At 40.8% G+C, this 20,027-nt stretch overlaps 2 protein-coding genes across 2 annotated transcripts in view; both read right to left on the minus strand.

Annotated features, from left to right (window-relative positions):
* Positions 1-41: 41 nt before the first annotated feature.
* LOC107194611 (proclotting enzyme-like) lies at positions 42-4,855 on the minus strand. The gene is made up of 6 exons (XM_015584255.1): positions 4,699-4,855; positions 2,853-3,178; positions 1,958-2,433; positions 1,016-1,290; positions 497-642; positions 42-427 (listed from the first exon to the last, which is right to left on the minus strand). The coding sequence occupies exons 1-6, from the start codon at positions 4,853-4,855 to the stop codon at positions 275-277; spliced, it is 1,533 nt and encodes a 510-aa protein (XP_015439741.1). The 3' UTR covers positions 42-274.
* Positions 4,856-17,224: 12,369 nt separating this feature from the next.
* Positions 17,225-20,027, minus strand: part of LOC107194754 (protein grainyhead) — a 48,081-nt gene continuing 45,278 nt past the window's right edge. Inside the window, exons 11-12 of the mRNA XM_015584443.1 lie at positions 19,414-19,478; positions 17,225-17,522 (exon numbers count right to left, since the gene is read on the minus strand). Coding sequence (XP_015439929.1) covers positions 17,240-17,522; positions 19,414-19,478 — 348 coding nt within the window. The 3' untranslated portion in view covers positions 17,225-17,239. The remainder of the gene's footprint in view (positions 17,523-19,413; positions 19,479-20,027) is intronic.

The raw sequence follows: 20,027 nt of genomic DNA on the forward strand, positions 1-20,027 counted from the left end.
TTTCTGTGTGTTTTACTTAATCGTAAGTGAAGATTCGTGGATTTAACTATACGTTTCTGTTCGATCATGATTATGGTCGGCATAAAACAAGTATGTGGCAGCGTTGATGGGTTTTCTCGACGAATGATATGAAGAAGCCTGTTAGGTTCGTGTGTCTACAAAACATCTTATTTATCCTATATGATAATGTATCGTGTGCTTGGATGATGATGATGAGGATGATAACGAGCGAAATACTACATTAAGCAAGAGCAGAATATTCCCTGCCGTATTTTTACTTCAGGTTCTTAGTGATCCAGGGCAGGAAATGCGTTACTCTCGTGTAGACACCTGGATATTGACCTTTCCCGCATCCGATGCCCCAGCTGACGACACCCACTTGGGTCCAACGTCCGTCGTTGACCATCAAGGGACCACCGCTATCACCCTGTAATAGACATTACTTCAGCAAGAGATTCAGAGGAATACAGGCAAGAAAGAAGACCGAAATACACACTGAACAAGAGTCCTTCGCAGCTTTTCCTGCGCATAAGAAGCTGTCCACAATACCACCAGGTGCTGCCGCGCCATACTTCACTTTACACTCATTGTTCGACCAAATTGGTATCGAGACCTCTTGAAGGACTGCTGGTTGCGGTCCACCTAGACGAATCAAACATATTATACTACCATTCTCATTACACCATCATATATACCATAGCTTCCCAAACTTTTTCGACTAACTGCCCCTTTTACAAAGTTTTTTTTGGTTAGTGCCCCTTTCGGTTAAACTATCTCTGTTATAAAAATTTCCAAGTCTAGTTGTGCGCTTAATCTTTGAATCTTAAAAAGTTAGACTGAAAATAAAGACATGAAAATAACTAAAACGCCTCCCTAGATCTCGCCAGTGCCCACCGGTGGGCGGTAGCACCCACTTTGGGAACCTATGATTTATACCATTTGTCTAGTCATGAAGTTCATGGCTGGATCTAGCGAATTAGCAACATCGCTACAGTTTAAACATTTCTGCTCTTACTTTCTCTCAAGGAACCCCAGCCGATAACTGTAGCCGTCTTTCCAGAGTACAGCTGTGAACCGCTTGGCAGGCAAATTGGTCGTACTTGTTCCGTGAACGGGACAGGTTCGCTGAGAGTGAGAAGCGCGACATCGTTGTACAGGGTGCGTAGATTGAAGCCTCTGTGTCTGACTACACGTTTCACTCGCCGCTCGATGTGTCTGACCTCCGTGTTGGTCTTGATGTTATGGTCACCAAGTCGGACCGTTAGTCTTGCCACGTCCCAAGGATTCATGCTGAGAACATTCGAGTCCAGTTAACGAGAAGGTGAAGCATTTTTACGGTAATCAGAAATGGAATCGACATGGTTGCTTCATGGTACACCTGCACAATCCCCAAATTATATAATATTCTAAGTAAAATCTATACTTATCTTATCTATTTATCCCTAATTAAATCTATACTGATTCGCAGGTACCAGTGTGGAAAAGAAATCGACTAATTTTATGGGAAACTCGCAATTGGTCCATTTTCCTTACAACCTGTTACCCCACGGTAAATGCAATGATTGTATCCAAATTGCGATATTTGAATTGAAAAGTGGCATAGGAAAAGGGCTTCCTACCACTTGGTTTCGGAAGTTACTGACATTTAATTTAGCATTTATTTCAGTACTTGTTTAACATTTACCAAGTGGTATGTGACCCTTCAAGTACGCTACTTTTTCCCTAACGGAACCCGAGTTTGCACGTGGGTGTACAGGGGAAGTGCCTCCCGCGGCAATATAGCAAGCTGCAATGTATCAAGAGTCCACTGTACTAAGTTTACTACTAGCTTAGTTAGAAACTATTCTTAAACGAACGGAGCCGAACCCAATCGACCGGCTGAAACACAGAAATTCCTCGCAGGTCTGGCTTTTGTCATGCGATGCCGCCCGCCGTTCTTTTTCCTCCGACGACTTACTTGGCAACGCAATGAGCCGCGGTGAGAATGTGTTTATCGTCGATGAGCGAACCGCCGCAGAACTGTCTGCCAGCGTTGAAGAGGGCCGCGATCCAAGGCCACTCGCCTGGGTCGGCATTCTGGCCGCCAACGATGCGTTCCTGATCCTGAATACCGTTCTTCGCCCCGCATTGGGATGTGTCCGCGACCGGGATGACACTAGACGACGACGACGTCGACGGTCTCCCGGTGGTGGTCGGCGCGCCTGGCCACCAGGCGGGTTTCTTCGTCGGCCAGGTGGTGCCAAGGCCTGGTTTTTTCGAGCTGGAAACTGGTTTCACCGTGGAGATCGTCGGTAACTCGAGGTACGGCGGATGGGTGGGCAACGGTGGCAACGTGTGATCAGGTGGATGCGTTGGGATCGGCGGTGGCCAGCCACCGGGTTGTTGTGGCCTTGGTTTGATGGTGGGCGGTTCGTTATACTTTTCATTAGTCGGCTGGAAATGTATTAAAGCAGCATACATAGGTCAGCGTTATGGGAATAAGAAGATGGAGCTGGAATAAAGATTTCACAGATGAAAGGGAAAGCACTAGAGTCGGGCATTGTAGTACTTAACCCGAGTCGTAAAAGTTCGTTTTGCGAAATCGAGCGTTGACCGATAGAGAGAGAGATCGGGCCACGACTTTCTACTGTAGATCTAACGTTTTCGATTCGGATCACGTATTATTTTTACGAGTTCCTGGTAACCAATCGAACTCTATGAACGATTGGGAACTTCGTTCTAGCGAGTCGTTTAATCGATTGCGAACCAATGGTTTGCGGGCAACTGGTATTAGTAAATTTTATCGTGGGATGGTGTAGTATTGGGGTTAGGTTACTTTTGATGGTTCTTATGAAATTGAAACGTTCGTTCACCTGGGGGTCTTCTATGATCGGATCGATTGGGTCCTCGTCCTTGTTGTCCGACGGTGATGTAACAACCGGTAGTAGATTCGAGCAACAGATTCCGAAATTCGTTTGACCATTTTCGCGAATGTAGCTACAGGTGTCGTAAACGCCAAGCACCCAGCCGTCGAGAGGGCTCAGATCAGGGATTTTGAAGTAAGGGTAACATTCCTTGAAGCCGGTGCAACGGCCGATTTCGCCTTTCGATGTCAGACAGGAGTCGCGATTCGAGATCCCGTTCCATAGGATGCCGCGGCCGTCTCTCGTGTCGAATCGAGCGTCGAAATCACTGATGGCTGTGTATAATAAAATGATAATTTATTAATAAACATTTATATACAGGGTGATCGGTAACTGGTGATACAACCGGAAATGGGGTGATTCTAAATAAAAATATAAGTTGAATATGTGGAATAAAATTTTTTTTTATGATAATAAAAAATTATTTTATAACTCCGTTTTCGAGAAAATCGACTTTAAATATCTGTTGGCTACGCGAGCAATTGAATGGGACTTGGTTAGCGCGTCTGTTCTTTGCATTCCGTTTCTACTTACTACCATGATGACTACACGACACAGTTGCCCTGCATGCGCCTCCATAGATCTGGCCCTGCGGACACATTATCGTATATTTATCGAGTAATTCTTAGACCAGGGGTACCTTCTTCGACACGTACACAGGTGTACACACGTGCGTGCATTAACGATGTCCGACAGTGAATGACACATCGTCTACCGTTGTAATGAATGCAGATTGTCCAAGCTACGTAACGCCTTTGTACCAGCGTGACACATTTGTCAAGAAGACTGTGTTATCGGCGCCACAGAGGGCTTTTCAACTTTCGGTTACATCCATCGGAGAAGAAACTCATGAACCGAGATGACTTTTACGCAAAAGTATTTCAAATTGTTCTCGATTCGCGCCTATTCACCTCGGACCTCGCCTCACCGTAAAAATTACCATTGAATCGTGTGCAGCTTCGAACTGCGTACAAGACATGTACATTTGTTCCATCGCGAATCGTATTCCTCTCATGTTCGACGGGACACATTCTGATACAGTCCTACTGTTGCAGAGAATTTTAATTGCAAAGGACCAGGAAAATGACACACTTTCGTAGCCATTGGCGGAGGACCATCGGGCTCCGACCCATGCCGTTCTAATCCTTCATCTTTTAATTTAATTCGGACGAGGAGAGATATTACAATAGAATTCCATCCGGATCGACAGCGAGTTCGCTGACCTCCGGGGATCACAAACACACACGTGTGACGCTGCGGTTCGAAGACTTCCGTTCGCCGTGTATGGAACGCGCGAAGATAGATCGATCACATTGTCGATGCTCACCTTCGATCATTCACACGTAAGACAGAAAAGTTTAATATTACCTGGAGAATAGTTAAAAATAATTTAATAACTTTCCAGAAGTCAATGGAGCAAGGAATTAGTACACCAGAAATTACACTTGAAGATTAATGGAGGATTTAATCTTTTCGGTACGACGGTGTCTCTGATGGCCGAGGAGATATCATATGAACAGCATTTCAAAGACGATTTGTATACAGTAAATCCTCGATGAGTGTTCGAAGGTTCCTGACAAGGACAGGTCTTCAGGTGTAACACTGACTTCTTAATAAGAATTAGTTCAGTGATAGAACTTCTGAAGCCAATGATATTTGTTTCAACCGCATATGACCGTTTATAAAATATTTAATGTTAAGTGCGGAGGAGCCTTCGAACACTAATCGATGATATACTGTACACTAGCTTAAACTGTTAAATCAGCTGGAGGTTTCACGGGTACACACGACTCACCTTCAACGACCACCGCGTTATTGTCCTCGTCTTCCTGACCGAGCTCATCCAACGTGGACCTGAAGATCGTCGATTTGCCCGCGGGCTCGGCGTGACCTATGACCACCGTGGTCATCAGGATCGCGACAAAGAGCGTTTGCACGAAGAACACTGGCATCGTGGACGACGTTCGTGTATATACGTTCGCGGTAACCAAGGGAAACAGAATCACCGGTGAACTCTGGTAGAGCACGAAATGTCAAGAGGGGCTCCCGGGCCGCCGGTGTTACCAGTAGGGATCCTGGGACCGGGACTAAGTTGCTAAGCTGCTGAATAGCCGGTGCTCGAGCTTATAACGGGCTCTCCGTCCTCCCCTCTCGGACGGCCCCCCGCTGTTCTTTGCCCCTAGCAGGTTCGACACGCCGAGTCATCGACAGACCGTCGCGGTGGTTCTCCTATTGCTCTTTTAGCGGTCGTCGTGCACCTCGAGGCGCGATTTCGGTTTGACCGCGAGAGAAAAGGGTGGGCGGAAGGCGCGATTCGGGAGATCGAGGATGGTGCGACCACGCCCGGGATGGATGCACCAGAAAACGTACACATACCAGTGAATGAATATTATATTTATATATAAACGAGTAAGTTAAGTTAATTAACCCCTTAACCCCTTGCCTTGTTACATCGTGTCAGACTCGTGTTGATGAGTTCAAAATACGTTTAACAAACCTGAGTGTTTAGTGAGATACTATTTGATTAGTATATAATATTTAACTTCTCGAGTTAACACACTTGCAATAAATACAGAATTTCTTTTACTCCTTGGAAATTATTGACGATAAAGTAATTTTGGAGACTGTAATCGAAAAAATTGTAAGGCAAGGGGTGAAGGAATTAATTATTTTGCAAAAATCAGTCAAAAATCTCCGAATTTTTGTTTTGGATTTAGTGAAAGGTTATTATGCCCATTAAGATACCACGATAAAAGTTTTTCAAAAAGTGGTATTTTAGAAAATATCGTCCCTTTAAAAATTTCGTAATCTCACATCCGTATTTGAGAACGTGTAAACACGGTTATGATCTTTAAGGGGTTAAAATAAGCAAAGGATTAAATGTTGATTTTTTTTTCAAACCCTTGATTTCATATTCAAACAATTTTCGCGCCATTGCACTATGAGTCAGGAATGAAAATACCGCGACAAAAATCGGAAAATGTTTTTCGAAATATCATGGCTTAATGAGTGGGTTTAAGTAGTATATTGTTCACTGTATTTAAGCCCAAAAGGAGTTTTTAAATCGGACTTACCATGACTGAGATTTGGGTCCTTAATATAATATTATCGCATCGATATATCCGCTGGTTTTAATGAGTTTATTCCCTCGGCACAACAAAGCTTCGTTAGAAAATTTAAAATTTACCGATTTCGAAGAATTGGAATTCCTTTATGACAGTTTTATGGCTGTACGATTACTGTATCGTAGCACGTTGTAGGCGACGTTTTGCAGGATACTATCCTTATAGGATCGAACATTAAAATTAGCGGTAAATCGATGAAGAGTGTTGTATATCACTTTTAATCCATTATTTATGATAGATACGCAGCAAAAAGAAGCTCATAAAAAAGTATCCTTTATACTTATCCCTAAAAAAGCAATATTTTATTAAAAAAAAGCATTTTAAAATTTTTAAATCTGTTTCTTTAAATCTCATTTCATGCCACAGTATACTATTTCCAACAACCAGGAAGGAGATGTCGATTTTTGTCGTGGAATTGTCGTTTCTGGCCTATAGTGCATTGGTTAGAAATGTTCATTTACTTAATATTGTTCGTTCACTGGTGAAATCTACACCCTTTCTTTCTAATCAAATTAATTTCATTTTTGTGATTCTTCAAATTGAAATCTATACTAATAAAAAATCTAATTTTCATGAACCGAATATTTATGAATATTATTGTCATTTAAAATTCGACTATAATAGGTACAAAATTATACTGTTCATTCATTGGTGCGTTTACCCTATCTACCGCTTCCGTCTGTCTGGGTTTGTTTTCATCGCCCAATGGAGGGGGGGGGGAATGGAAACTAACATATTTTCTTTATACAGACCAGAGTTGGGCAATATGTAATCTAATTACAAAATCTAAATCGCAATTACAATGCAATTGCATTGTAATTTTACAAATACATTGTAATTATTAAAATAATTATAATTGTCTCGCAATTACATTGTAATTGTGATTTGGGTTTTGTAATTAGATTACATTTTGCCCAACTCAGATACAGACCAGGTGTTCTAACACTTACAAGCGATAGTATACATGTCCCATCACGGAAGCACGATTTACTGTTGTCATACCTACGACTATAGCGGTACGAAAGAAGAATTATTAAAATGGACGAACGGTACAGATTTCGACTACAAATCATAACCACACCCGTCTAACACGAGATAGGTCGAATTAATTTGCGTTTACCGTTTTAGCAAATCCCGACGAATCGACCGCGAAGTAATGGTCAAATGTGGTCCCGTAACGGCACCCAACCGGGCTGTCAACTGGTCATCAAACAACAACATCGTTCTGATTTCAAAACCGTCTGCCTTTTCTCCTCTGTGTCTTCCAAGAAGAATATCATTCTCGAACCGGTACACAATTTCTCATTCGAACCGAAAGATCCGTGTCCAATTTATATCCGTTCGATAACGGACGACAGTGGACTGTTATCCGATAAGTATCATGCATATATAATTCGCTCGTGATCGAAAACTGTTTGGATGGTTTTACCAGACCGTGGAGGGCCAGAATTTCGCGATCGATGATTATGCAAGACGATGACGGAACCGGCTCGATTTTGATTTGTCGCCATCACGAATACAACGGATCGACAGCAATGAATGCGGGGCGCCGTGTCGAATGGCATTTGCATAGAGAGTACGATCCATCGACTTGGCCTTGGAAGAGGCCGGGGAGACAGAAGGCTGCACGTAAGGGACGGCCGTGAACTTGCCAGACCGCAGTGATCCTCGCGCGCACCGTCACGAACACCAGCCGTGGTACGTATGCATTTCCTTCTGTCTCCACGATGAATGGAATTTCTTCGTCATTGCCGCGACGAGCCCTATATGGGGACCGAACACTTTTCACCTCCTTGTTTCTGTTTTTTTTTTTTTTTTTTTTTTTTTTTTTTTTTTTTTTTTTTTTTTTTTTTTTTTTTTTTTTTTTTTTTTTTTTTTTTTTTTTTTTTTTTTTTTTTTTTTATGGGGGAACCGTAGGATTCGTGCGTGTACGGATGGGCGTGGATAACTTATTGGAATTTCTGTTCCGAGAGGGGAAATTACGTGGTCTTCCACGAAGCTTCTCTATTCGTGTTCTTCGATGTTATTGGGAATGGAACTTCTTGTTGGTTGTTTTCTTCCGTATTGACGAGGATCGAGGTTTTATGTTATTCGTGGTTCTTTTGTAGTGTTGGTTATTTTTATATATCGATACTGTTAGGGATAGAAGATTCCATTATTTGTATTCTTCAATTTTGTTAGATATAATTTTAATGTATATTATTTGTCAGATATAAGTGTAAATGTAGGGAAATAAGAAAAAAATTTCTCGAGATTATACTTTTCGAAATTTTAAGGACATCGAAGTTTTTGTAAATGGGACTATATATTTTTATCAGCGTGACGTAATAGTTGTGGTCAAGACCAATCCAGTGACCTATAATAGTGTGACCTTCATGTGACTTTGAGTACGAAAATTTCACAAATGTATGAGAGTAGATTCAAGTAATAAAATAACTGTGATAGAAGGATTAGTGCAAAATTGGATCGAAGTTGATGGACATCACTTTGAGCGGTTATTAAAGTTAATTTTCTGCAAATCAAAAACAAGTGTGATACCAAACTTTGAATAAAAAAATATTATTTCATATACAAAAATAAATACAGTTTTGGGCACGTTGAATTTTAAACAGTGTTATAATTGCTGTTTATAAGACTTCCAATTACAAAAACAGTAAGAATCAGTGTACTACATACTCTACCGGCGTAGAAGTAGATCAAGCGTCATAGTCAGCCATGTCTGACCACTGAATGGTGAGTTACCACTTGGCGCTACCTTCAGAATTAACACGATTTTCACGACATTAATAATAAACATATTAAAAAGATGAATACCATGAATTTTCAAAGAATATATAATTGTTGTAAATATAATATATACATTGTTCAACTATTCATATTTTCTTTGGGAGCGAAACATTACAAATACCCCTTTTAGGAGAAAAGAAAGAACGAAAGGTAGATCCCAGTCCTTGAGATGGACATAAGGTTCACGTTCTCTGGTTCAATGAACTTGCCCCTTAAAGGGCGAGGGGAATAAACGCGGTTTAGCCTCACATTTTTATTTGCTCCGTTCGTGTTTACATCTGGCAGGCCATTAATAATTCTGCATCGGAGGATCCTCAATCGCAATTAGCATCTTTGGCATGGTTTATGGGCTGTGGATGACGTTTCATTTGAATAACTTGTATCAATAATTCCGCTACAACGTTTATAATACATGATTGTGAGAAATTTCGGGAATGTATTAATCATTTACAAACAATCTAACAAATTTGAATAATTACAATCCCCTTTAAACTTAGTAAACTTTAAATTCAATTTTCCTAGTTTAGAAACTAGTGGAGATAGAGCAATTAAGAATAGTGTGACAAAATGTAGATTACTAGAAAACAATATAGACAAACGAATAATTATTAAAAAAACTTGAAATATTTTCTTGTACATAAAGGACTCCTTGTACGTCTTCTTCCCACAAATTAATTCTTGATTATTATAACATTTCCCAAAAGGAACCACTCAATTATACTATAACAATTCACCTGACTTAATTGAAAATCAAGTTCCAAAGAATCCACAGAAGCTCCCTGTACACACTTGATAATCGATATAGGGACTGTCATCCGAGCGGTCAAACCGGACCGTTCCAAAAATATTCGCGAGGCTATTTGTGGAAGGGATCGTTCAGATCGTTGATAATCTGGGTTCCCCGAAAAAACTCCACCTGCGGTTCATTGTTTGGCCCACGGTTTTGGTAACGTACACGGCTCCGAACGTTTGACGTCGCCATCTTCGGGCGCTTAATTGCGAACCGATGTCACCGGCGAAAGATCAAGGGATCGCGATTGTAATCCACAGAAATAGAAATTCATTTCGTTTTTTATTTTTTTCCTTCTAACCCGTGACCCCCGTCGTACGAGACACTCGTTCCAATTCGAACTTGCTTAGTTCCTTGTCCAGAATCCAACTTAAATACGGGGAAAGATTTATGGGTGACCAGAGGTTATTCATGCGCGTCCTCGAAACGGTGTTTTGGGCTTCGAACAGGATACATTTCGAAGTGAATTTTTAATGTTTGTTTTGGTTGCTCAATGTTTGCAGACGCGACGGAGGTTCGACGACCGAACGTCGAACCGCCCCACAGTGCGGCGAGTGTATGGGCGTTCGGGGAAAAAATTCATAACTTCTGAACTCATCGATTTTCGACCTAAGTAACATAATACTTTTTTAAAGAGAATACAGAAATTCATCGGTTGGTGCATATAAAAATGTATAGTTCTGTCATAAAAATATTGAGAAGGTCTTGTTTATTTATCGAATCGAAAGTTTCTTTATGAATATTTACTATTGGAATTTGTTGTCAACTGAATACTGACTAACTTTTGTTCGAAATATTTTTTTATCAAATAAACTGTTACTACACAACACAATTTTGCCACAGAATTTATTTCAGTTACAGAACACAATTTTGCCACAGAATTTATTTCAATTCATTGATATTCAAAAGTTTTTTTGATTTTCATTAAAACATTTCATACTTTTTATAATTTATCGCTCGAAAATTGAAATGGAAATTGTATACAAAAGTTAATATTTAGAAATAACTAACAACAGAACAAACTATTATACAGAGTGTCTTACCTGCAAAATTAAGTCGAAAATATAAAATAAAGTTTTTTCATTTGAGACTACGTTTTCGAGACAATCTACTTTGAAGATCTGTTGGCTACGCGTGGAATTGAATAGGACTTGGCTAGCGCGTCTGTTCAGTGCATTCCTATTCTACTTACTACTATGACGAATACATGCGTTTCAGATTAATTTTCAAAGCCGATTTTCTCGAAAACAAAACCTCAAATAACAAAATGTATTCCATATTTTCGATTCATTTTTTCATGTAGAATCACCCCCCCCCCTGGTTACTTACAGATATAAAAAACTATATGACACTAATATTTTATTTCATAATTTAGAATATGTCCCCATATGACAACAGTGGGAAGGAAAGGGTTAACTCGTGCACATATCTATAGGCTTTATTGCGGGTGAAATTTACTCAGAAATTTCACTTTGCCGCCGCCACCACCGTTCGATCATTGCTCTGTCTCCGACATCGGAAACCGGTTGCGTCAGGGTTGCTTTTTATTATCTGCTCGTAAACGATACCGAAGCACTACGCGCTCGATAATGAACCGCATCGCACAACCCTGTTCGAAGAGCGCAAAGGACTCTGATTGTGTTTGCAAACACTCTGTAGAATGTCTTATTTTGCTTTGGCGAAGATTCAATTTAGGGACGTAATAATGGAAGTACGACTACTGTAGAACGAACTTTGTCACGTAATTGTGTTGGATTTTTATGTACCGAACGATAGAGTTATTACAAAAAAATGAAAGTTAACATAGTATTTAAATAATCTGTTACTTTGGAAGTTATAATTTATCGTTATAAAGATTTTAATAATGACTATGTGGAATTAGATAGTATTACTAGGAATAAAAATATATTACCACAGATGAATAAGACTATTAGTAGTTAGAGTAGTAAAATATCTGCAATAAAAACATACAAGCTTCGTAATAATCTTAAAATTCTTCCAAATAAAAGAGAAACCATAATCAAGAAACTGAAAACTTGGATTAAATCTATAGGAATACACTTTCGACTACAATGTCAATTATACTGTGGATAGAATAAATAAATAAATAATATGTTAGCAAAAAGACACCTAGGAACTTAAAACAACCTATTAAATAATTTCTCAAATCCACTTTAAGAGTTCCCAAATTCTACATTTTAATATTTCATTATTTGATAATAGATTTCTTCAGTATCATTATTGTTTTATGCAGTTGCAGTATTATAAAGAAATATACCCTATATTGTTAGATAGAACATACGACGCCAGTAGTGAAATCCAATATGGCGTCGTCACAAATCCCAGAAACTCCTAATGGGATTAATTTGTCAATTTGTCAAATTAATTATTATTCGAGTATCTTCAAGGTGACATTCATGATAATAGAACTTAGGAATTATTGATCGATTTACGAGGATCGTAAATATATTCTCCGAAGGGATCGAATGTGTAATCACAGTAATAGTTACATAAGAATCACCCTCGGTGAGTTATCGACCGAGGGGGGATTTACGTGTGCTGTCGAAGGCGCAGCAAGCGTCTACGGATAACTCGAAGCGGGGGCCAGTGTCCCCCGACAAGGTCGTGTATTCACGCGAGCTATCGTTGTAGCACTCGTGCATACAATATCTTCGATTATAGCGAGCAACACGATTCGCCGCACGAGAGGCAACATCATCGATCGTTATCCAAGATTCATAGAACGAAATTGTTCCTCTGGATGTCCCATCGGATTGCACAATGATCGAGGCATAAATTTCTGTTCGTTTAAAATCGATGGTAATCTTTCTTGTACCGAGCCCGATTTCGTTTCTTTTTTAATTAAATCGAGTGGTATCGGACATCTACATATTACATGAACCGTGGAAACGTGGACCCTTTTAAAAGTTTGTCAGGAAACTTCCATTAGCCCGATTCTGCGGTCTCCGAGTGTACATTTGCTTTTTATTTTCTAACTGTCTTATATCGTCTTTCTTTATAACCATCTACCAACGGAATCCTTTTATTGGATTCTTCGCTAACAGGTTTCCTTCCGTTGCCTGTCCTCTAGAAGTTTCCGTTCGTGTCTGTGGAAGTAAACGTATTTCGATGTTTATTAAGATTGCCTGAAAATTGCTGTTCCATGTTGCAGATCGTGTTTATGAGGGTTTGGAATGTTAATAGAACTTGGAGAATGTGACACGGATGGTATTAGAACTTCGGGCTACATGGGGCCCAGGAAGGATTGGATACACGGGTACTATTGTGCTATCAGGAGTTGACATCTTTTAGAAATCACTGCTTTAAAAATGTTAGAATGTTTGGGATATCGGGACGGTATTACCACGATCTTGAAATTTAGGAGGTCCTTGAGAGATTGTAGGATTCCTTGAGGTTTATGGAGATCCTGGAGAGATCGAGGGTTTCGCAGATTTCAAGGATCCAGATATCCCAGTGATATTAAGGGTCCCAAAAATCCACGATCCTGGAAGTTCCAGGGATCCAACGGACCTTGACGGTTCCCAGAGATTTCAAGAATCAAAATATTTCAAGGATCTTCGGGATCCCAAAAGTCCTAAGACTTCTCGAGATTCTGAGAATCCTACGAATCCTGAAAGTTTCAGAGGTATCAAGGATCCTAGAAGTTTTAGACAGCAACGTTCTTAGGGGTCCCAAAGATTCCGAGGTTCTTTGAGGTTCTGAAAGTCTCACTGATCTCAAGGACCTTGAAGGTCACGGGGATCTCAAAGGTCACAGAGATGCCAGAAAATTTGATGACCATGGAGGTACCAATAATACCAAGAACACTATAAAATCTTAGAGACCTCAAGTCTGACGCAGGATCCAGGGGTCTGTAAGGATCTTGATGTTTCTACGTGCATTGAGTTTTTAGATTTGGAAGATCTTACGTTCTGTAAGCCCAGAACTGTCGGTATTAAGTCTCAGGAAGTCCCCATATTTATAATCAACAGAACTAAATCTTACTTATTCCACGCAGAATTAGAAAGATCCACGGATCTAAAGGCCCTCCACCTTGTCGCCAATAACAACACGATAATTTATAAAACGTACTAATATAATATTTTATTGTTTGCAATAAACAGCGTAATATAATATCACCTCTGGCACAATCTCACGATGGCAAGACAACGCGAAAAACGGTACATATATTCGGTATTCTCACATCATTTCATGTGTTCTCCGCAACATCCGTCCGAGCATCAACGGCTCCTCTAACAAAACAGTACATGCGTGCGTTCTGGATCCCGACACACGATCGGCCCCTGTTTTGCGCAACAAAAACCACCGCCGACAATCGGGGGCGCGTATCCAACGGAACTGCAAAGACGACGCCTGAGGGGGCCCACGTTCCGCATCGTCGTTCACGGTTCTTTTTTTAAGTACGATATCGAGACGGCTGCGTGAGGATCACGAGACGACAAAACGCTCCCTGTGACTCATGCAGAACAAGAAAAGAAGACACTAAAGTAACAAAACGTAAAGAAAGAACGAAAATTGCATCTATCATTCTTTCTCTATCTCCCTTTTTCTTTCCACTCGACGAGCTGTGTTGTCTCACCGGTTTAATCGCGATCCACGTCTTCTCCTGACCCTAACACGGCCGTCATTCATACATGTATCATTAATTAATAATATTAATAAACGTAAGGATAATAAGGGTTCATAACGATAGCAATAAGAATCGTTCGCGATCGTGCGCAACCTTACGCGTTGCGACGAGTGACGAATATTTGGGGTGGCTCGGGGAGATTTCGGGAGGGGGTTGGGAGATTTGGGGTGGGATGGATATCGATTACGGATAAAAATGTCATGGAGCAACGCTAACAATCTTCATAAACTGTAATTACCTCTCTGTTTTCTCTTTCTCTCGACTTTCGCAGGCACACTCGTTCCCGTTTCATTCACTCGAATCCATTCTTTCGCTCTCTCTTCTTCCTCGCTTGGTCCCTCTTTTACTCGCATTCTCGCACCATGAAGACACGCATTCCTCGTATAAAAATAATAATAATAATAATAATAATTATATATACGTATTACGTAGCTCTAGTCAATAGAATCAATAATATTAATAATATCAAACTATATGCTGTCTTGCAATAGATGTAACAAAATATAGTACTCATATCATAATAATATGCATTTTACAAGCGTATTTTGATCCTTGCTTTGATATCGGTGTATTCGCGACGCGATGTATTCTTGTATGTGTGTGTATGTGTGTACACATTTAACATATATATATGCATGAAAGATAAAAACAATTGTCGTGATCATGATGATATCTAGTCCAATCTAAACGCGAATAATTACCGTATTTTGTAATCGGTAATGATGTGTGTGTGTCCATGTGTGTGTACGCTAACTTTTCGTCTTAAAAATTACACGACGAGAGAGTAGCGAATGGCTGTGCTTCATCAGTGGCACGTTAAATCCTGCTTCGTCTATTAGAAACAAAACAATATATCAATCGTATGCTCTTCGTACTTTTAAGGTGCGTATCAATTTGCTGCGTATCCTCGTATCCGTATCGCCATACGATACATTTTATACACAACGATGCAATGATTGTCCGTCTACATTGATACACGACACCGGTGATACGATACAAGGATACGCAACAAGTGGATACGCATCTTTATATGTCTTGCTGCTCGTACGTAACCTACGACGACTTTACACGCACTGTCGACAGTCGGTTTCCTGCCATAACCAAGAAATTCAAGATAAACTCGCGTCTCACCGGGTCTGTCTTATTCGAACTCTTTGGAAACCATTTATGTATATACATATGTCGCGTATAAAACGAAGTCAGTAACTAAAAAAAAGGCCAGAAATCACAATTCCATTTTCACTGGAAGTACCATCGCCGAAGAATTCCAAGTTTAGAAATATACAATTTACCGGAAGTCCCCAAAGAGTCCAAATGCTTGAAGACTAATGATGTATATATATACACACAATACATATTTGAGATTTACAATTTACAAAAGGCGCAATTTTATACTATCAATTTTGCGACGTGACTTAAAACAGATTAAATTTTACGTTAGCGGAAGCACCGACCCGAGAGGGGTCCATCGGTTCAAGGTCGATTACAGTCGTCGATACGGGTCTAGTTACCTTAAGTCTAACCTAGATGTCGCGAAGTTCGCTGCGCCCGTTGGGTTCCGTCGAAATTCGCGCGGTGCACCTAGGCTTTTTCCTAAACACGATTACTCTCGTCTGCCCATTCGTCTTGGAAGATTACGTATCTCTGAGTAATACTTGCTCTTTGTATAATATCAAAGGGTCCTGGGACGCTCAGGAAGTGGAATGATAGCGAAGTACCTAAGGGATAGCTAAACAAGTGTACTGGGGATGAGGGTTGGGTCCCTTGTGTTCGGTGGTTATAAATAAAGCAGAGATGCGAAGTGGACATTTCTGGTTTTTCACGGACGATTCTCCGAAATAAATGGGGCCCGAACGCCTTTCGTTTTTTTCACGGAGGACGTGTATGACACTATGCTTCGGAACAAAAAGAACATCAGACAAGAACTTACTGTGTGTATGTGTGTGTGTGTGTGTGTAATGTGTGTGAGCGTGACACTACGCGAATAATGCTCGATGGCACCCGTCCTATCTTGGAATGGCGGCGTTCAGAAGTGCTTAAAATAGTTCTACGCACACGAGTCATCTGTGTAAAATAAAAAAAAAAGTACTTCCTCTCTGCTGGACGCGTAAACAAGAATTTAAACTCTATAGCGACGATACAATAATAATAATAGATTGACGATCTTTCCATATACATCTTATACGTTATACGTAATCAACCACGACGCCCGTCTCTCTCTCTCTCTTGCTAAGCTAACAACCATCGATATAAATTGTTCACAAGTGAAAACAAACAAAATAGAATATAACGGAGCCGCCGTCTATCGCCAATTTCGCATGTACCCCCGCCGATCCGCGCACATAACCGAGGCTTCGCGCGTGTGAGCTGCGTTTCGTTATAAAATTTACAAATAAATTTCACGCCCAACATTCTTGTCGAGAACAACAAAATAAGAAAAAAAAAAAAAAGAACAGTCTACTACAGAGATCAAACTCTCACATCCGCGAGCCTCAGGCGATCGGGGGGTACAGCAGCTGTTTGGACGGCCACTATCAACTAACAATCGTCCGATTTCAGCGATCGGATCTGACTTCTTACGCATGTGCACGGTACTACATCAGTCCCAAATTCGGTGGCCAGGCCCCCCCGGAGGAGCAACGTTGTCCACCGGTTGCTGCTGTCTCTTCACCGAACATTGATGTCCTCTTCTTCTTCAGGGTGTGTTACTGTGGTCGAAACCGGATCCCTAATACGGAACAAGCACTGATACACCGACGTCTCTTAGGTCTTCGACGCCAGCTCGATGAGAAAAAAGGCTCTTCTTGGGTCGTGTGTGGGTCTGTGTCCGTTCACATTGCACCTCGTGTCGATGATCCCCACCGAGTCGCGCGTACAAAACCGACTGTGTCCTTCAGACTTATTTACACCAAAGTCACGGAATCTCTGTGTGTATGTGTGTGTATTTTTTTAATATACTTTCTTCCGTTGTTTTCGCCTCTCTTCACGTGTTGCCCGTCTCGTGAACGTGCCCGTGCCCGTGCGTCGAATTCGTGAGAGGTGAATGAGCTATATGGGCGGGGGATGAGGGTAGCTCGATTAGGGTGACGTCGTATCCAGCTGTGGCAGGTGGATCACCCGGATCACCGGGATCGCCTGGCGAGCCTGGATTCGGATTACGGTCGTTGCTCGGGTCTGAGTTCACCCTGGAGTGGCTCACCTCCAACAGGAACAGGTCCTCGTCCACGTAATATCGGATCATGTCGTCGTCAATTTTCGCTGTAATTCTGAAACACGCGAATAGAATCGGTCAGACTTGAGTATAATTGTGTTTATATGCGCGTGTTGTTTGTGGGGCTACTCTACCCTGCTTAAAATTTGAGTGAATTATATGGATTTTGAAACGGGTGGACGGTAACCAGAGAGCTCGAGAATAACAGTAGGATTTACATGTGTTTCGTGTCGAGGGGAACGGGAGATCGGCGAGCCTTGTACCACGTTCGTGTGAAAGATTTATATTTTAAGCAGAGTATGGTTAATTCGTGGCTTACGATAGGTCGACAGATTTGAGTTCGTGCTAAAGGGGTTATTTGGGGGGATAGAATGAGATAGGATAATGTAGAGAGGATTTGTGTTGCGTATTGTAATTTTTGTAACAATGTAATTGTAGTTTAGACTTTCTGAGACACAGTAAATCGTCGATGAGTGTTCGACGGCTCTTGGGCACTGAGTGTTTAGAATGTTCAGACGTCATCCCCACCACTGGGTGTTTGACAGCGCTGAGAAGCCTTCGAACACTCACCGATTATTTACTGAGTTCATGGTCGATGAATGTAGAAAACATTCTACGAATATTTAAGAAGATTAAATTTGTTAAGTATTTGTAAAACACTTTTCTCCATTGTCAATGTGTTGCCTGTTCACAGAATAACACAATTGTTCAAAGTGTTTATGAAAATGTATAAGGAAAGACGAGTCAAGAACTTTGGGGAATGATCGTAATGAATTCTAGGCCTTTCGAAGTGTTGAATTTGTTACCGATAGGTAAAATCGTTGAGTTATTAGGTTATAACGTAAGAAAGTTTAAGTGTATTTTCAGCTAAATTTTTAAAATGTCGTTTTGTATAATGTCCCTATCCGGTGAAACAGCTGTTGTTAGAACGAATCACATATTTTTTCATCAAACGAGAATATGACTTATATGATTCAGAATGGACACATATTCTGACAGGTAAAAAAGAACGAGGTTCACCCTATCGATCGAAGTTAGTTCTCAGGTCAATCGATGTAAACCGATCTTGAGCCTGAATGAAGAAATAACAATCAAAATTCAAGGTACGATATATCACAGATTACGAGCCAAATATATAATTCCTAAACTTCAGTCAAAGTCACCAAAATTAGAACATCCTTAGTATCTGAAGAAACATTCGCGATATGATGGTCCGCGTCAAAATGGCGGCTCAAAATCTGTCGACTCTATCGTGCCGGTTGTGTACCGCACAGTACCACTAACCGACTCGTTCTAAAACTCTATCCGGTCTAATACAGAAGGTGAAAACACAAAGAGCAAACAAATTAAAAAAAAAAAAAAAAAACAAAAGGAACAACAACGAAACACGCGTACAATTTCAGGCAACTTGGATGCGTGATGCGTCCGAGGGGAAGAAACGTGCAGTAGAGAGTCTCTCAGCGATAGATCGTGCAAGATGGAGGAAGCATGCAGGCGTGCGTTAGTGTAAATTAAATGGAAAATTAATGGATTCGGTAATGGTGGGTAAAGTTAGCAGTAATTCGTTTGGAGAGATTACACTCGTGACAGAAGAAAAATAGAAAGATAGAGAAAGAGAAACAAAGGGAGAAGTCACAAAAAAAGATTAGTCGATTAGTTTGAGTTAGGTCTAGGTTAGAGGTTGAGATTATATTTGGATGGAATACAGGTGTAAAAGGGGGTGACAAACGTGTTAGGGGTGGCTACGAGATAGAGACCAGTGTTATCAGGCGGAAAGAAGCGATTAAAAGAGTTCCAAGTCGATTCCGGAAATAAGAGGCGCGTTCGTAAAGCGAGAGGGACATAGACTACCAAACCAGCCGGAGAGAAGTCAGGCAATGTCACCGTTATGGCATGCACTACGTGGGCGGTGCATGCAAGTAAAGATGACACTCTACTAAACTTACCCCTTTGTGTTTTTGCGATAGAGGTTATTAATACTCGAGGATGCAATTTTGTACTTTGACTCAATCTGTAAAATAGAAAAAAAGTAGAACATTAGAATTTTGACAGTGGTTGCGGACCGTGTTTGGGTTTTTTTTGGGGGCTGGGGGGTGTGGAGGTGGGCCCGACGGTGCCCGTGAGAGAACGGCGGAGGGGAGGGACAGAGAAGAAACTTAACCGAAAACGGAATATATTTGAAGAAGATTAAACGAAAACACTGAAGATGAAAGAATGAAGGATTAGAAACAACGCGATTTGTCTATACAGAGATTGCAGAAATCAATATGGAGGAATTTTAGCCACGATCCTCGAAACAAACAAACGGAAATGTACACACGCAAACAAGACATAGAGATTTCGACACAAAGGAGGATGTTTGTTCCATTTTTTTCCACTTTTTTTCTTCTGGCAACTGGACCGTTAAAAAATCGTTGTGCGACCCTGTAACGATGGCTCGTAACGCACACTTCATTTAGACGTCCGAGACCATCGATTCGTTCCTCGCACAATGGGGGCGGTTGGTTAATCGATATTAATTTATCGTTATTAATTTGTGTGGATTTTTTGGCGGTGTGAT

Source organism: Dufourea novaeangliae, unplaced genomic scaffold, assembly GCF_001272555.1.
Source record: "Dufourea novaeangliae isolate 0120121106 unplaced genomic scaffold, ASM127255v1 scaffold8, whole genome shotgun sequence".
NCBI classification, from domain to species: domain Eukaryota; kingdom Metazoa; phylum Arthropoda; class Insecta; order Hymenoptera; family Halictidae; genus Dufourea; species Dufourea novaeangliae.

Excerpts from the sequence above, each read along its gene's own strand:
- LOC107194611 (XM_015584255.1), bottom strand. The coding sequence starts at position 4,855 with ATGCCAGTGTTCTTCGTGCAAACGCTCTTTGTCGCGATCCTGATGACC. Across the intron at positions 1,291-1,957 it reads GCGGCTCATTGCGTTGCCAA|CATGAATCCTTGGGACGTGG; the intron begins GTAAGTCGTCGG and ends GAATGTTCTCAG. Across the intron at positions 428-496 it reads CTGCGAAGGACTCTTGTTCA|GGTGATAGCGGTGGTCCCTT; the intron begins GTGTGTATTTCG and ends TGTCTATTACAG.